The sequence below is a fragment of the Diceros bicornis genome, chromosome 12, assembly GCF_020826845.1.
Source record: "Diceros bicornis minor isolate mBicDic1 chromosome 12, mDicBic1.mat.cur, whole genome shotgun sequence".
Classification (NCBI taxonomy): domain Eukaryota; kingdom Metazoa; phylum Chordata; class Mammalia; order Perissodactyla; family Rhinocerotidae; genus Diceros; species Diceros bicornis.
The window spans coordinates 55,486,282-55,500,303 of record NC_080751.1 but is presented as its reverse complement, the minus strand read 5'-3'; the positions used below and the strand labels follow the sequence as shown (position 1 = coordinate 55,500,303).

Below are 14,022 nucleotides of genomic sequence, written 5' to 3'. Positions count from 1 at the left end.
ACCCCGGCCTTGGTCATAGGCCTTGCCCTACTCCCTCCCTGGGAGGTGGCATGCGGGTGATGAAAGAATGTAACAAATTTTTGTCCTTTCTTGTATAAATTTCACAGGTCTCCACATACCGAGTAGAAGCGTCCAGGATGTATAAATACGGAAAGGAAGGGGTGGGGTAAACCAATCTTTCTCTTCCCAATGTCACCTATTAAGTTCTCTTGGCTACACAAAACATTTAAGAAAACCTTGGAGGAGCTAGCTAAGACTTAAACATGGGAGTATAGGGACTCCCATTCCACCCCCCTTAGTCGCCTAAGGACAAACTAAGGCTGCACTGTGACTTAGGACCAACTCCTTTGTGAGCACAAAATTGGGTGCAGCTGAGGCTGCAGTTCCCCTAATACAACATGTCTTAAATGCTTGTCTGCCGGCCAGCTCTCAGCTGCAAACATTTACTTCTGTAATGAATCAATCTGCCTCCATTCCTGTTACCTCAGATTAGGCTATCTTTTGAACTACTGCAAAATCTCCTTTTTATATTACTAAATTTATTTATTTTTTGAATAAGACATTCACATAGGTCAAAATGCAAGATACAAAGGGTATAAAGTGAAGACTCCCTTCCACCTCTGTCACTAGCCTCCCAGACCACATCCACACAGGCAATTATGTAATCAGTTTCTTGTCACAGGTCCAAGATACTTTATGTATTCATACACACATGGAATACATATATATCTCTCTTTTAATTTAAATAGCAGCTACATTCACTGTCCTACACCTTGCTTCTTTTAACTGAGTGTACCTTGGAGACTGTTCCATTTCTGTACATAAAAACCTTCCTCATTCTTTGACTGCTTAGTACTTAATTAAATGAATGTGGTATAATTTAATTAGTCCCTTATTACTATTAATGGATACTTAAGTGGTTTCCAGTCTTTTGGCAATTATTAAGAAATGCTGCTATAAATAACTTTGTATCTAAGTTACTTCAGACATGTGCAACTATATGAGTGCATAAATTCCTCTAGGTTTAGGTGCATTTATAATTTTGATTGATAGGCAATCTTTCAACTGATCTTTTTCTCTGCCTCTAATCTCTGTTAATTTTCTAAAACATAGAGCTGACCCTGTGGGTCCTCTGCTTAATTCTGTTAATTGAGTGGTATGCTCAATATATAAAAACCCATGAGTTCATAATGATCTTTAAAAAAAAGAGAGAAAGCCAAAAAATCAACTACTCATTGTATGCCACTGGAAGTAACTAGTGATCAATTCCTGAAAACTGGCAAGTAAAAGGAAACAATTAAACATCCTGTCTTTCCATATGAATTATAATTTAGAATAACTAACTGATGAGAGGCAGTTCTTTATAGAAGATTATCAGCTAGTAAATATGGAAAGAATGATAGACTTAGGGGAAAAAAAAATCACCATTTTGCATCCTCTAATGAAATAATTCAGGCAATAATCACCAGTGGATAAAACCACTAAAATGAAAGCTTGTTGGGAAACTTTAAACTTTAAAACTAAAACTGAACCCACTCATCACCGAAAATGGACCAACCAACCATTATTTGCCTCCTGATGAGGCAATGTGAAACACATTCAGCCTGGTTTCTGGAACAAGTCAATGTCATGAGAAAAGAAGGGGGGTTGGGGAGACTGATTTTGATTACAAGAAATTTAAGACATAACCAAATGTAATGTGTGGATTTGTTTGGATCCTGATTCAAACAAACCAACTATAAAAAGCCATTTTTGAGACATTCAGGGAAATTCAAATGTGGATTGGACAATAAAAAAATTCAATACGTGTAATAATAATGTAAATTTCCATATTTTTTAGAGACACACAAGTTTGTAGGAGTGAAATGATATAATGTCTGGGATTTGCTCTAACTTCAGCAAGACAAAAAAGGGAAACAAAAAGAAAGCAAATGTGGAAAATCTTGATAATTATTGCATCTGGTGATGGGGATTCTTTGTATAGCTCACTCCACTTCTGTGCTGCTTGAAATTTTTCAATAAAATACACACACAAAATGGATGACTCTCCCTTTTTTTAGGCTAACCACAATGGTTAGACTCACAATCTGCCCCCAACCCAATCTACCTTTGCAGCTTTCTCACTCGTTCTCCAATAAGCCTCAATTCTAGCCTCACTACACTACTTGACACTTTGGAATTGGCCACTTATTTTAAGGTCTGTTCTGTCTTTGTGTTCAAGCTATTTCCTCTGCTGATCTGCCTTCCCATCCTTTTCCAACTGGGACACTTCTTATCCTTCAAGGACTACGTGAGATGTTACCTATGAAGTCTTCTCCAACCTTACTAGATCTCCAGGCATCATCCTTGGTTGCTTCCAAGAAACTCTGTTCGTACTACTAGTAGAATTTATCTCATCCTGTAGATATTATCTATCTTCCTCTGCCATGATGCATGCTCCTTAATGGCAGACAGCATAAAAGTTAAGGGCACAGTCTCTGGATCCAGAATGCCTGAGATCACTTGCTGGTTTAGTTACTGACCGTGTTACCTTGGGCAGGAAACTTAACCTCTCTGTGCCTTAGTTGTGTTGCCTTGGCAAATAACCTCTGTGCCTCAGTTTTCTCATCTGTAAAATCTCACTTCATAGTGTTGTATTAATCTTCCTAAATAGACAAGAAAGAGATTAGAACAGTTTCTGACACACAATAAGTACTTAATACTAAGGACGCTAAATATTAATATATTAATATGTAATTATTTAATATAAATATTAATATATTAATTTAATACAAATATTATTAATATAATCATAATATTAAAATACTAAGGATAGGACTCATTTGTCCCTATAGTCCTCCTCACATCTAGCTCAGTATCTGGCACACAGATGCTTGATAAATGCTTGATGACTTGCATAGGTTTTGGTCTCCATACTGACCTTCACTTTGGCCCCAAAGCACTGGTGTAGAGCTAGTCACCTGCGAGGGTCTCCTTAAAGGTCGAGGTTGGCAGCAGGTGCTAAAGAGGGGTTGGGGAGTCTGGACTCCTAACCTAAGTGGTGGCGATGCTAAAAGAGATACAAAGGCAGCAGAGTTGCTGAGTGTAGGGAGTATGTCCTTTATTGACCCTGTGTTTCCCCACTCACTGGTCACTACTCTTGACTCGTAGGACAACAGGTACAGAACTACAAGGGATCATTCCCAGCTCCGTGATCACCAGATCCACAAGCTCTGGGGGAGTCACATCATAGGCCAGATTCAACAACCGTAGGGACGAGTGGTTCTGCCAGTTAGCCAGGGCCACACGTTCTCCTCGCTCACATAGCAAATCGTCAGGGTCATCTGCAATGGGAGGTGTATCCATTTATGTGCTTTTAGAAAACAAATTGTAGTTCAACCTCCCCTGTCCCTCCCAAATCTTCTCAGGTCCCTGGAACCTTCTCTTATGCCCTTCTGGGCTTCTTACCTAGCTCATTAGAGACAAAGGCATCAGTCTGCACACGCTCACAGAACTTGTATGTCTCACAGCAAACCAGTACTGGCACATTATGGGCTCGTGCCACCAGGGCCAGCTGTGCCGTCCCTACCCGTGACATCACGGACCCGTTGGCCAAGAGTGCATGAGCTCCCAATAGCACCTTCGAAACCTATTTTGGAGAGTCAAAAGGGGGAAAAATGTGACATGTGATCTATGCAGAATAAAGTTCCCCACTCCTGCCCAGGACAATAATATTAAGACAACGAGTAACAAATCTTAATGATGGCTCTTCTCAGAAAACACCTGACCATTGACCCACCACACCACCCACAGGAAAACTAAACTCTGAAGTTACTTTTGTCATGTTCCCTCTTGGTGGTTGCTAGTTTAATATAATGTTCTTGCAATAGCTAGACTGTGCTATAACACGCTTAGATGTTTTTTCCTATTAAATATTAACAGGGCTGTCCATTTCTAGTATTTCTAAATAATTGTAACCTTGGTAAGGTGGAACTATGTCTATACTACTACACCCTTTTACTTCAACTTTGGAGTCCCTGTCCTCTGCCCTCACCTCTGGGAGCACATAGGAGGCTGCAGGAATCAGCAGGTAGGAGGCAGGGACCCCAGCACGGACCAGAAAACGTAGCGTGTGCCTTCCCTCCAGCCGTGGCCGGCTATCCACCACTACCACCCGAAACCGCCGGCCCTCAGCCCAAGCCTCCTGAAGAATTCGTGATACCAGAGACGAACTGGAGCGAATGGAGAGGAGGATTCAGTTATAAATGTCACTAACTGATGGCCAGCTCATTCCTAAAGGGCAAAATGGTAGTCCCTTCTTTGGATCATTTCCCTCCCCAGTTTTCTCAGTAATAGGGTCTGGATCATACCATCCATACACCAGGATCACATCTCCATTACTGATCTTCTTATAAGCAAAGCGTGAAATTGCCTGAGCTGCAAGCACAATCTTCTCTCGCACATACCGATCAATGGCTTTTTGAAGTTGTGACTTGGCCTAAATGGAGTGAGATGCTTAGGGAACAAGAAATGGACACATTTCTTCCTCTATCATGCCAGATGTTTGAATACATGTGTAATGATGGGCCCAATGACTTCCTTAACCCTTAACTAGGAGAGAATGGCCAACTTGCCCCTCCTGGGAGTCCTGAACACATTTCTCAGCTCTACTCCCAGGTGCATGCCTTGCTCATCCCTCATACTCATCACCTCCTCCTCTCGCTTGGAGCCGCTCACACTGGTGATCTCCTTGTTAAGGAACTTGATGGCATTATACATGCTCGCTGACAGGGGACGGCACTGGGTCAGGAAGCTGTAACAACATTTGTAGGACTCTACAACTTACAAAGCTTTCACATTTTAAAGGATTTCTTTAACAAGAAGACAGAGAACAGAACAATAAAAATAGAGGTAGAAGAGCAAAAGAAAAGGTACAAGAAAAGGACTGGGTGAGGTGGGAGTGGACTTGTAGTGGTTGTCCTTACCTGAAGTAGGGCTTTAGTTTATTCACTAGGTCCCTTGAGAGTTCTTCATTGGGAGGTGTGGTGTAATCCTGAATCACCTATGGGGTACACAAGTTGATCAGCAAAATGCTCTCTGAAAGGGGGACAGGGTAAGCTTCACTGAGCAAAGTGTTCTAAGGGTGGAGTCACTGCTTCTTTCCCCCAGAGATTACTCTGGTAAGAGAAGCTGAGGTAGTGTAGGGGAAGATGGGGTTGGGTCATAAGAGGGAACAGGACAGGGCATACCTGCTGCAAGGCACGAAGCAGGGCAATACACCGGGCATTGGAGCCACTGATCAGGCCCTGGGAGTACTGCAGGCCGAGTCGCACCATGGCTGGGTGGATCACAGAGGATGGGATGCTGATGGGATGGCGGTGTCACACACTTTGCAAGGGAGCTTGAGCACCTACTGCCCACCTGCCCCTGATGAAAAGGAACTTCCTTCACTAGCACCAGACACCCCCATTTCCTCTGGAGTTTTGCCTTATGTTCATGCTTCTTCCCACAGATCCAATGTCAAATTTCCAGTCACTTTCAATACAGTTACTAAAACTCCTTAGACTTAAAAGTCACGACAATTTTATATAATCCTACCTCATATACTGAGTCAGAGAGTTTTGTCTGCTGTACTGGGGTAGGTGGGAGAAGAGACTGACTTTGGATCCATAGTCCTTTCGTGTAGGAACCTTGACAAACAAGGGAATAGGACCAATGGCCCAGAGTTTAAAACTTATGGGATGAGCTGGAAAGGAAGTAAACAGTGAGACCACTATTGACCCAAATACCCATCCTTCTCTGGGGTCTCACTTTGCCCCAAGCACCTTTCCTCCCTCTATCCCATCTCCCTAGGGTCTTTCTGGCCATGCACCAAACCTACTTCCTACCTGTTGTCGCTCTGGTTTTTTAACAAGCCTTCTCAGAAGTGTGGGGTCATCAACCTGAGTGTGCTCAGGGAGACGCTTCACTCCTAAAAGAGAATGAGCATGTTTTCAAGACATAGTAGGTGATAATGAGAAGTTTTCTTTTAGGGCATAAGGGACATCAAGAAAAATTGGACAAAGGGAAAGGAAAAACAGGGAAGAAAAGAGTAGAAGGAGAAATAGGGATAGGATGAGGTTAAGGGGAGAATTTGGAACTCTGGGAACCAAGGTGAAGAATGGGAGGGGAGAGCTGTTTTACTATGGGGAAGCCTGAGCTAACACAAGAATTAGAATCAACAGAGATCTTAAAATGAAGGGAAGATACCTGAAGGGGTTTCTCCAGCTGTGCTGGGGCAGGCTGGAGGAGGTGGCCCTCCTTGTTCCCCTTTTCTTGCCTGTTTCAGGGCACGCTCAGCCTCCTGCTTGGCCCGCCGCTCAGCCCGAACTTCAGCTTTACTCCGACCGGCTGGAACTTTCTCCCCAGCAGTGCCCACCTGACTGCCCGGTCCTGGCAGTGGTTTGGTTGGGCCTACTAAAGATAGAAGGAAGAGATGTCCACGCCCCAGGTAGTTAATATCTATGCCCCAGTGAAAGCATCTCTCTGTGCTTGTCTAAACTTCTTCACTCTTCACCTGCTCAAACCAACTTTGTCCTGTCCCCCACCCCCCACCCCACCCCCCAACCCCGTTCTTTCCCACCACATCCCTCTACCAGCTCCACAACCCCAGCCTTTTAAAAAAGCCCCCGCACCTTGACATTGGGCTGCAGATACAACAGAGCCAGTTTCTGGTTCTGCTCCTTTTTCCTCCTTCCGTTTCTTTTTCTGCTGTTTCTTTTCCTTGCGAAGCTGCAGCTTCTCTTCTTGGGTCATCTCCCTCCCCCCTGCCTGAGACACAGACACAGAATACTGCTCTTCCCCCAACAATTCCAAAGGTGAATAAACTGGATGCTCACAAGATTCCCATAAAGTCCCTAATCCTCCCTAATTCTCACCAGCTACCTGTTACAAGCTTACATCCCACAGGGATGAAAGCTTCTTCTCCAGGGTCAGTCACATACCGTTAGGGCTGAAAGAACAGTAAAATCTCCTAGCTTTACCAAGAAATAAAATGAAACAGGAATGAAGTTGGGGCAGAATGAAGCTGACACAGCGTCCTGCGTAGAGCGTGACAGGCGGCTTGAGCAGGCACCCTCACTTACCCCAGGCCGAGAAGAAAGCTCCGCCTTCATCCCAGATCCCGAGTCTGCAACAGAAAACAGGGCACAAAGTGATCCAGAGAGACTGTGGGAGGGTTTGGGGAGACTCGTAGTCGGCGCAGCTGGCTGCTGGGTCGGCATGACCAGGGCTCCGCCGCCAGGCGGGAGGCGAGCCAGGGATCCGCGTGGGGACGCAGTGGGCGACAGGATCAAAGGGAGGGAGGGGGAGGGAAGAAGGAGGGGGCACCCACCCTTCTCACAGTAACCAGCCGGTACGCAGCGCGGGGCTGCGCCCGAGGCAGTGCAGACCAGGGCCCGGGGTGGCGCCAGAACGGAACCACAGGGCCCAGAAGAGCTCAGGGCCCAGCAGTAGCCGTCCGGAGCCCGTCGGCTCGCGTACCTGTTTATGCGCTCGGGCCCTTCACTCACCCTCGCGAACAGCTACAGCCACGGCAGCCATCACCCTCCGTCCTAGGCTCCGCCCGCCACGGACACTAGGACTACAGCGCCACCTGGGACGACACCCGCGGCGTGCAGCCCCAAGCGGACTACCATATCCGACGTGCACCGGGGCTCCGCCCCGGGCTACGGATCGCAGTAAGGGCCCTCTCAACTTTGGGCTCCCAGTCCCGGCAGTTTCCTCTCGCCCTTTAGACTACAGTTCCCAGCATGCCAGGGGAGCTGCGCCCCAGAGGGGACGTCCCACCGCCTTTCTCACTTCCCATCTCAGGCCCCCCCAAAATGGCGAGTGAGGCTTCGGGGACGCGCTGAGCAGCGGAGGCGAGCGTGCAAAGCCGCTACGGCTCTCACAGTCCGGAGCCCGACCGGGCCCTGCCGCAGGGAACATGCACTTTTCCATTCCTGAAACCGAGTCCCGCAGCGGGGACAGCGGCGGCTCCGCCTACGTGGTGAGGAGCGGCCGGAGCCGGGCCGGGCAAGGGCGGGGATAACGGGCCGGAGCCCTCCGAGCGGCCTCCGAGGCCTGGCCGCCACCCTTCGGGCCTGGTCCCAGGCTGCCGACTCCCGAGATTATATCACGTCTCAGATTCGTCCACAGGTCGCCCCAGCTCTTGTAGGTCCTTTGTTCGGCCGCGTCGCCTCCCGCCGTTGGGCCGCGGCTACTCTGGTGGGCATCACTGGCCTCTTGGGGAGGGAGACTGCGACACGAGCGCCCGAGTTTCCCCCGGACTGGTTCTTCTGCTTTGGTACCTGGCCCTGGGGAAAGCAGACTGACTGACAAACCCTCGGAAGATCTCGGGCGCGTTACTGAGGCGGAGCTGTGCCAGGGCAGCTTCGGGCCGAGGTTCTCGAAGGGGGTCGCCCAGATCGCGACCCTAAAATGCTTGCCTGCTTTTGTGTTCTCAGGCCTATAACATTCACGTGAATGGAGTCCTGCACTGTCGGGTGCGCTACAGCCAGCTCCTGGGGCTGCACGAGCAGGTGGGACTAGCACCCCTGCCTTGAGGCAGCATCAAGCTCTTTCCTACACCTGGGCATCAGTGTGTCCATTTTCCCTCTCATCGCTTTCCCGTAGGCTGTAGTTCGCCTTTAATGATTGCCACAGGGGAGGATCTGGTGCTTTATCTTATCGTCTGACAGTTCCAGAGAACTCCCTAAGAAGCTTATTGTCTGCTGCTCTAACCGCTCCTCCCTATGCTCACGTCCTCCTTCCTGCTTCTCTGTCCCGTCTTACTTCAACCTTTGCCTTTGCATGGAAAACCGACCTACCCCGCCCCCTGCTGCCAAAGTACATGCCTTCTGTCATCCGAGCTGCAACTTGAGATTCTTTTCCTTGCCCATACAAACCATTCACCAATTTCTTTCTGTGTTCTTTGGCTCCTTTCAGTGCCCGTAGCTGTTTCAGTTATCTTTATGTATCTGTGATGCCATGTTTCTCCGTTTTCACCAGATTGTGACCTGGTGCGAGGTACCCAATTTCTTTGGGCCTCAGTTTCTACAACTGAAAAATGGATTGATTGATCTGCAAAGTCCCTTTAAGTCCTAAGATACTTTGTGAACGTATTTAGCTATTACTTAACTGTTTGTACACATAAATTTTCCTTATAAAGCCCTTTGCTTCCTGTGAGGGTTCAGTGAACAGTCTTGCTAGATAGTCAAGCGCCTAGGCCCAGGCGCTATACAAACCCTCCCCACACTGTGAAGGGGCTGACTTGTACACAGTAACATAGGAAAGAACTTATATCTGGGACAGAGGAATGGCTCCCTTGGGATGCTATCTCTGCCAAAGGAATCATTTCCCAGGTGACCAAGGTAGATACGGGAGCAGAGACTGAAGGAAGGGAAGGGGAGCCCAAGAGCACATTGTAGGTGTAGATGCCTCTTTTCATTTGCTATGTTTATGTGAAAGGTTGTATCTCTTTCTCCAAATAGCTTCGGAAGGAGTATGGGGCCAATGTGCTTCCTGCATTTCCCCCAAAGAAGCTTTTCTCTCTGACACCTGCTGAGGTAGAACAGAGGAGAGAGCAGTTAGAGAAGTACATGCAAGCTGGTGAGTGGTTGGAGGGAACTTCAGGCTGACTGTGTTGAGGACTATGGGGAGAGACTCAAAACAGCTGGTTCTCTAGAAGGTCCTGAATTAATTTCTAGATCTGGGAAGCCTCTTGTTTTAGCTGTTATTTAATTAGCAAAAGTAAATAGCATTCAAGGACGCTCCAGGTATTAGCAAAGCAATTTGGGCACTAACATCTATGAGAAATACTAATAAACACTAAATAGTCTTTTTATTTATTTATTTTTCCCCCAAAGCCCCAGTAGATAGTTGTATGTCATAGCTGCACATCCTTCTAGTTGCTGTATGTGGGACGCGGCCTCAGCATGGCCAGAGAAGCGGTGCATTGGTGCGCACCCGGGATCTGAACCCAGGCCGCCAGCAGCGGAGCGTGAGCACTTAACCGCTAAGCCACGGGGCCGGCCCTTTTTTTTTTTTGTATTTATTACACTAAGTAGTCTTAAAGCAATTTAGATTGGTGGGGAGAACTTAATTTGTATCTGATGTACTTTAGATTAACATCATTGTTATTTTCCTAGTTCTATATACTGGACTCAACTAGATAGCAGCTAGGGGTGGGGCAGGTGAAGAATTTATGCAGTGAGGTGAGGCCAGCTGGGGCATGTGACAGGCCACTAGCAGCCCAGGAAATGGGGTCTGGGGGTACCTACCAAGAAGAGAACTAGGGGGAGCCAAGAGGGAGTCCTAAGTTACTGGAACATCATCCTCTTGTCCCCACAGTTCGGCAAGACCCATTGCTTGGGAGCAGTGAGACCTTTAATAGTTTCCTGCGTCGGGCACAACAGGTAAGCCTTTGGGTGGGACCAAGATTTAAGGGAAGGACTTTCCTGTAGGGCCACATTATTTTAATGAAGTGGCTACAGAGGCATCATCCTGCCACCTTTTTTTTATGAATTGAGGCTTCTGCTGTGCCAGTGAAATCAAGGAAATCCAGCCTGTAATTAAGCAGCTGAGAATAAAGGCATCAGATGGGCCTAGACGGGCCTAGAAATAGAGAGTTGGAGATAGGTCCGAGCTGGATGCTGGGTATGTGTTAATAAGGTGGTACCTCCCATTCCCATGTATGCTCACAACCAGGAGACACAGCAGGTCCCCACTGAGGAGGTCTCCTTGGAAGTGCTGCTCAGCAATGGGCAGAAAGTGCTGGTCAGTGTGCTAACTTCAGATCAGACTGAGGATGTCCTGGAGGTAAGGTGCTTGTTCTGCACTGCCCCTCCTTTTCCTACACCCCAGGGTCTCAGGCTTGGGGATGATTGGAACCAGCCAGTATGATGAGCTGTATTTCCTTCCCTATCCCCAGGCTGTGGCTGCAAAGCTGGATCTTCCAGATGACTTGATCGGATATTTTAGTCTCTTTCTAGTTCGAGAAAAAGAGGATGGAACCTTTTCTTGTGAGTTTCTCTGGACTTTACAGCCTCCTTGTGCTTCCAGTAGTGAATTTGCCTCCCTGTCTCCCCCCGAGAATGTGGTATTTCCTTAGAGCTTCTCTCTTGATTCCTTCCCCTTGAGTTTCATGGCATTTTCCTTTTTTTTTTTTAACGCATAGTCATACGGAAGTTGCAAGAGTTCGAGCTGCCATATGTGTCTGTGACCAGTCTTCGAAGTCAAGAGTATAAGATTGTGCTAAGGAAGAGGTCAGGGCTGGGCTTGGAGGAGGGAAGAGGGTGCTGGATTGGATTATTGGACCATGTATTGAGGCAGAATAATCTGGACAAGGGGGTAGTGCTGGGTGTTTCTACCAGGCCTCCCAAGCTTCCTCTCACTGTACCAACATTAGCCTGATAGTTCCAGATTGCTCCTGTTTTGCCCCTATTTTCCATTCTACCTCTTGCCTTACCCCAGCTTAGTCCCATTACCCCTTTCCACCCCTTGGCCTCACAGTTATTGGGACTCTGCCTATGATGACGATGTCATGGAGAACCGGGTTGGCCTGAACCTGCTTTATGCTCAGGTGAGCTTGGAGCTGCCTCAGAACCCTTCCCCTGGGGCTGGCCCCGTGGCGTAGCGGTCAAGTGCGCGCGCTCCACCGCTGGCGGCCCAGGTTCGGATCCCGGGCGCGCACCGATGCACCGCTTGTCAGGCCATGCTGTGGCGGCGTCCCATATAAAGTCGAGGAAGATGGGCACAGATGTTAGCCCAGGGCCGGTCTTCCTCAGCAAAAAAGAGGAGGATTGGCATGGATGTTAGCTCAGGGCTGATCTTCCTCGGGAAAAAAAAAAAAAAAAAAGAACCCTTCTCCTGAAAATGACTCTGGTATCATACTCTGCCAAGAAAACTCCTTTCATGTCTTTATTCCCAGTTCATAGGGAAGTTTCTAGAAGACTATCAGGGCACTTGGCACAACCTCTACAACCCCTACTTTGTAAGCTGATATGGTTAAGGACTCACTACAAAGAGGTTGCTCAGGTGTAGGGCTAGGGGTTAGGCTGGACAGAGGTAACGGGACACTTTCCTTGGACCTCTGACTGGGAGTGCAGAACCCCCTACCCCTTGACTCCACTCTAGACAGTATCAGACATTGAGCGTGGATGGATCCTGGTCACCAAGGAGCAGCACCAGCAGCTCAAATCTCTGCAAGAGAAGGTCTCTAAGAAGGAGGTGAGCCCTGCCTCCCTATCTCCTTCCAAGGGGTTGCTTTCTCTGGGCTGCCCTACTTCCCCTCCTGACCTGCCCCTTGTGGTGACTGGGTTTCAGTTCCTGCGGCTGGCCCAGACGCTGCGGCACTATGGCTACTTGCGCTTCGATGCCTGTGTGGCTGACTTCCCAGAGAAGGACTGTCCCGTGGTGGTGAGCGCAGGCAACAGTGAACTCAGTCTCCAGCTCCGCCTGCCTGGCCAGCAACTCCGTGAAGGTTCCTTCCGGGTCACCCGCATGCGGTGCTGGCGGGTCACCTCCTCTGTGAGTTGGGATAGGAGGAGGAAGCCTTCAGGATGGGGGCCTGGCAAGCCTTGAGCTTCAGGAATGGGCTGCAGTGGGTCAGGGAGGGAGGCAGACTGATCAGAATGAACACAGCCTAATTCTCCTTCCTCTCCCAGGTGCCATTGCCCAGCGGAGGCACAAGCAGCCCTGGCCGGGGCCGGGGTGAGGTGCGCCTGGAACTGGCTTTCGAATACCTCATGAGCAAGGACCGGCTACAGTGGGTTACCATCACCAGCCCCCAGGTGTGAGCCCACCCTCAGGCCTCCTCTGGAGCCCATTGTACCATCTATCTTAGATACCCAAGTTTAGGGCTTCCAGGACTCCATGTGAGTGGGGCCCTTGTCTTAGGGGTGCTGGGCTCAGGATGACCATTCTAGTCAGGCTGAGCTCTCTTCTTGCCCTCAGGCTATCATGATGAGCATCTGCTTGCAGTCCATGGTAGATGAACTGATGGTGAAGAAATCTGGAGGTAGTATCAGGAAGGTAAGAAGCAAGCGTGGACCAGGCAGCTGAGTGGCTATGCTCTCCCTGCCTTTTGTCGTAGGTATGAGGCTTCTGAAAGGGAGGCGAAGTGATTGGGATTCCAAAGGGAGTGATGCTGCCCTTATCAGCACCTTGTGTCTCCATCCCCAGATGCTGCGCCGGCGGGTGGGGGGCACCCTGAGACACTCAGACAGTCAGCACGCAGTGAAGTCCCCCCCACTGCTTGTAAGTATTACTCCCTGGTCAGTACCCCTGCCCCCAGCCTTGCCTCACTTCCCGCAGTGCGGTCTCTGACACCTCTGCATCCTCTTCCCCAGGAGTCACCTGATGCCAGCCGGGAGTCCATAGTCAAACTCTCAGTAAGTTTCTCATGAGGGTTGGTGAGGTTGGCGTTTGCAGAGAATCTCAGGGAGGCTTGAGCCCTCTGACCCACCCTGCCTTTGTTACAGAGCAAGCTGAGTGCCGTGAGCTTGCGGGGGATTGGCAGTCCCAGCACAGATGCCAGTGCCAGTGATGTCCACGGCAATTTCGCCTTCGAGGGCATTGGAGATGAGGATCTGTGATCTCCAGTGCTCGGATGTCTGCTCTCTACCCTGGAGGAATGTTCAGAAACTTGCCCTGTGCCTGTATCCCCCAAGCTGGGGGATCTTTTCCTTCCTACCTTCCCCTTTCCTCCTCTTGGCCAGGGGCCTTCCAATCTACCTTCCCTTCCCCCTGGGCTGGCTGCACAAAGGATTGTCCCCTGTCTTTTCAGAGCTGGTCCTCAATGCCAAATTAGCATTTAGTATTTTGCACAAAGTCCAAGGGACCATGGCTGCCTGCCTTGAGGAGGAACCACAGCTCCCCCTGGGCTGCTTCTGGCTTCTTGGGGCCATGGGCCAAGGGGATGGGCAGAGGTCTGTGTATGGTCTGGCCTAGCTTCCCTTCATTAAACTCAGCCTGATTGCTGCCTACCTCTGGTTCCCTCTCACTGCCTCTGCTCCCCCCATC

The 14,022-nt window shown here is 49.0% G+C and overlaps 2 protein-coding genes across 7 annotated transcripts; one reads left to right on the top strand and one right to left on the bottom strand.

The window, feature by feature from the left end:
- Nucleotides 1-3,075: 3,075 nt before the first annotated feature.
- Nucleotides 3,076-7,608, bottom strand: EIF2B4 (eukaryotic translation initiation factor 2B subunit delta). 6 transcript variants are annotated; one of them, XM_058551564.1, is made up of 13 exons: nt 7,530-7,608; nt 7,104-7,147; nt 6,654-6,789; nt 6,229-6,432; nt 5,868-5,950; nt 5,578-5,669; nt 5,229-5,343; nt 4,965-5,041; nt 4,690-4,792; nt 4,350-4,477; nt 4,034-4,211; nt 3,448-3,628; nt 3,076-3,323 (listed from the first exon to the last, which is right to left on the bottom strand). In XM_058551564.1, the coding sequence occupies exons 1-13, from the start codon at nt 7,558-7,560 to the stop codon at nt 3,124-3,126; spliced, it is 1,572 nt and encodes a 523-aa protein (XP_058407547.1). In that variant the 5' UTR covers nt 7,561-7,608; the 3' UTR covers nt 3,076-3,123. The 6 variants fall into 6 exon arrangements, with proteins under 6 accessions (XP_058407547.1, XP_058407546.1, XP_058407545.1 ...); XM_058551563.1 differs by having other exon boundaries at nt 6,229-6,435; nt 7,530-7,607; XM_058551562.1 differs by having other exon boundaries at nt 6,229-6,435; nt 7,501-7,583.
- A 222-nt stretch (nt 7,609-7,830) lies between these two features.
- SNX17 (sorting nexin 17) lies at nt 7,831-13,985 on the top strand. The gene is made up of 15 exons (XM_058551568.1): nt 7,831-8,008; nt 8,466-8,540; nt 9,492-9,609; nt 10,351-10,415; nt 10,708-10,818; nt 10,931-11,021; nt 11,177-11,264; nt 11,512-11,581; nt 12,136-12,228; nt 12,325-12,528; nt 12,666-12,791; nt 12,955-13,032; nt 13,183-13,257; nt 13,350-13,391; nt 13,482-13,985. Exons 1-15 carry the CDS (start codon nt 7,946-7,948, stop codon nt 13,593-13,595), a joined length of 1,413 nt encoding a protein of 470 aa, XP_058407551.1. The 5' UTR covers nt 7,831-7,945; the 3' UTR covers nt 13,596-13,985.
- Nucleotides 13,986-14,022: the final 37 nt, after the last annotated feature.

Coding starts and splice junctions, on each gene's coding strand:
- EIF2B4 (XM_058551560.1), bottom strand. CDS start 7,241: ATGCCGACCCAGCAGCCAGCTGCGCCGACTACGAGTCTCCCCAAACCC. Junction 5,042..5,228: donor TGCTTCGTGCCTTGCAGCAG/GTATGCCCTGTC, acceptor TGTACCCCATAG/GTGATTCAGGATTACACCAC. Junction 4,212..4,349: donor GTGATCCTGGTGTATGGATG/GTATGATCCAGA, acceptor CATTCGCTCCAG/TTCGTCTCTGGTATCACGAA.
- SNX17 (XM_058551568.1), top strand. CDS start 7,946: ATGCACTTTTCCATTCCTGAAACCGAGTCCCGCAGCGGGGACAGCGGC. Junction 8,541..9,491: donor TCCTGGGGCTGCACGAGCAG/GTGGGACTAGCA, acceptor TTCTCCAAATAG/CTTCGGAAGGAGTATGGGGC. Junction 13,033..13,182: donor CTGGAGGTAGTATCAGGAAG/GTAAGAAGCAAG, acceptor CTCCATCCCCAG/ATGCTGCGCCGGCGGGTGGG.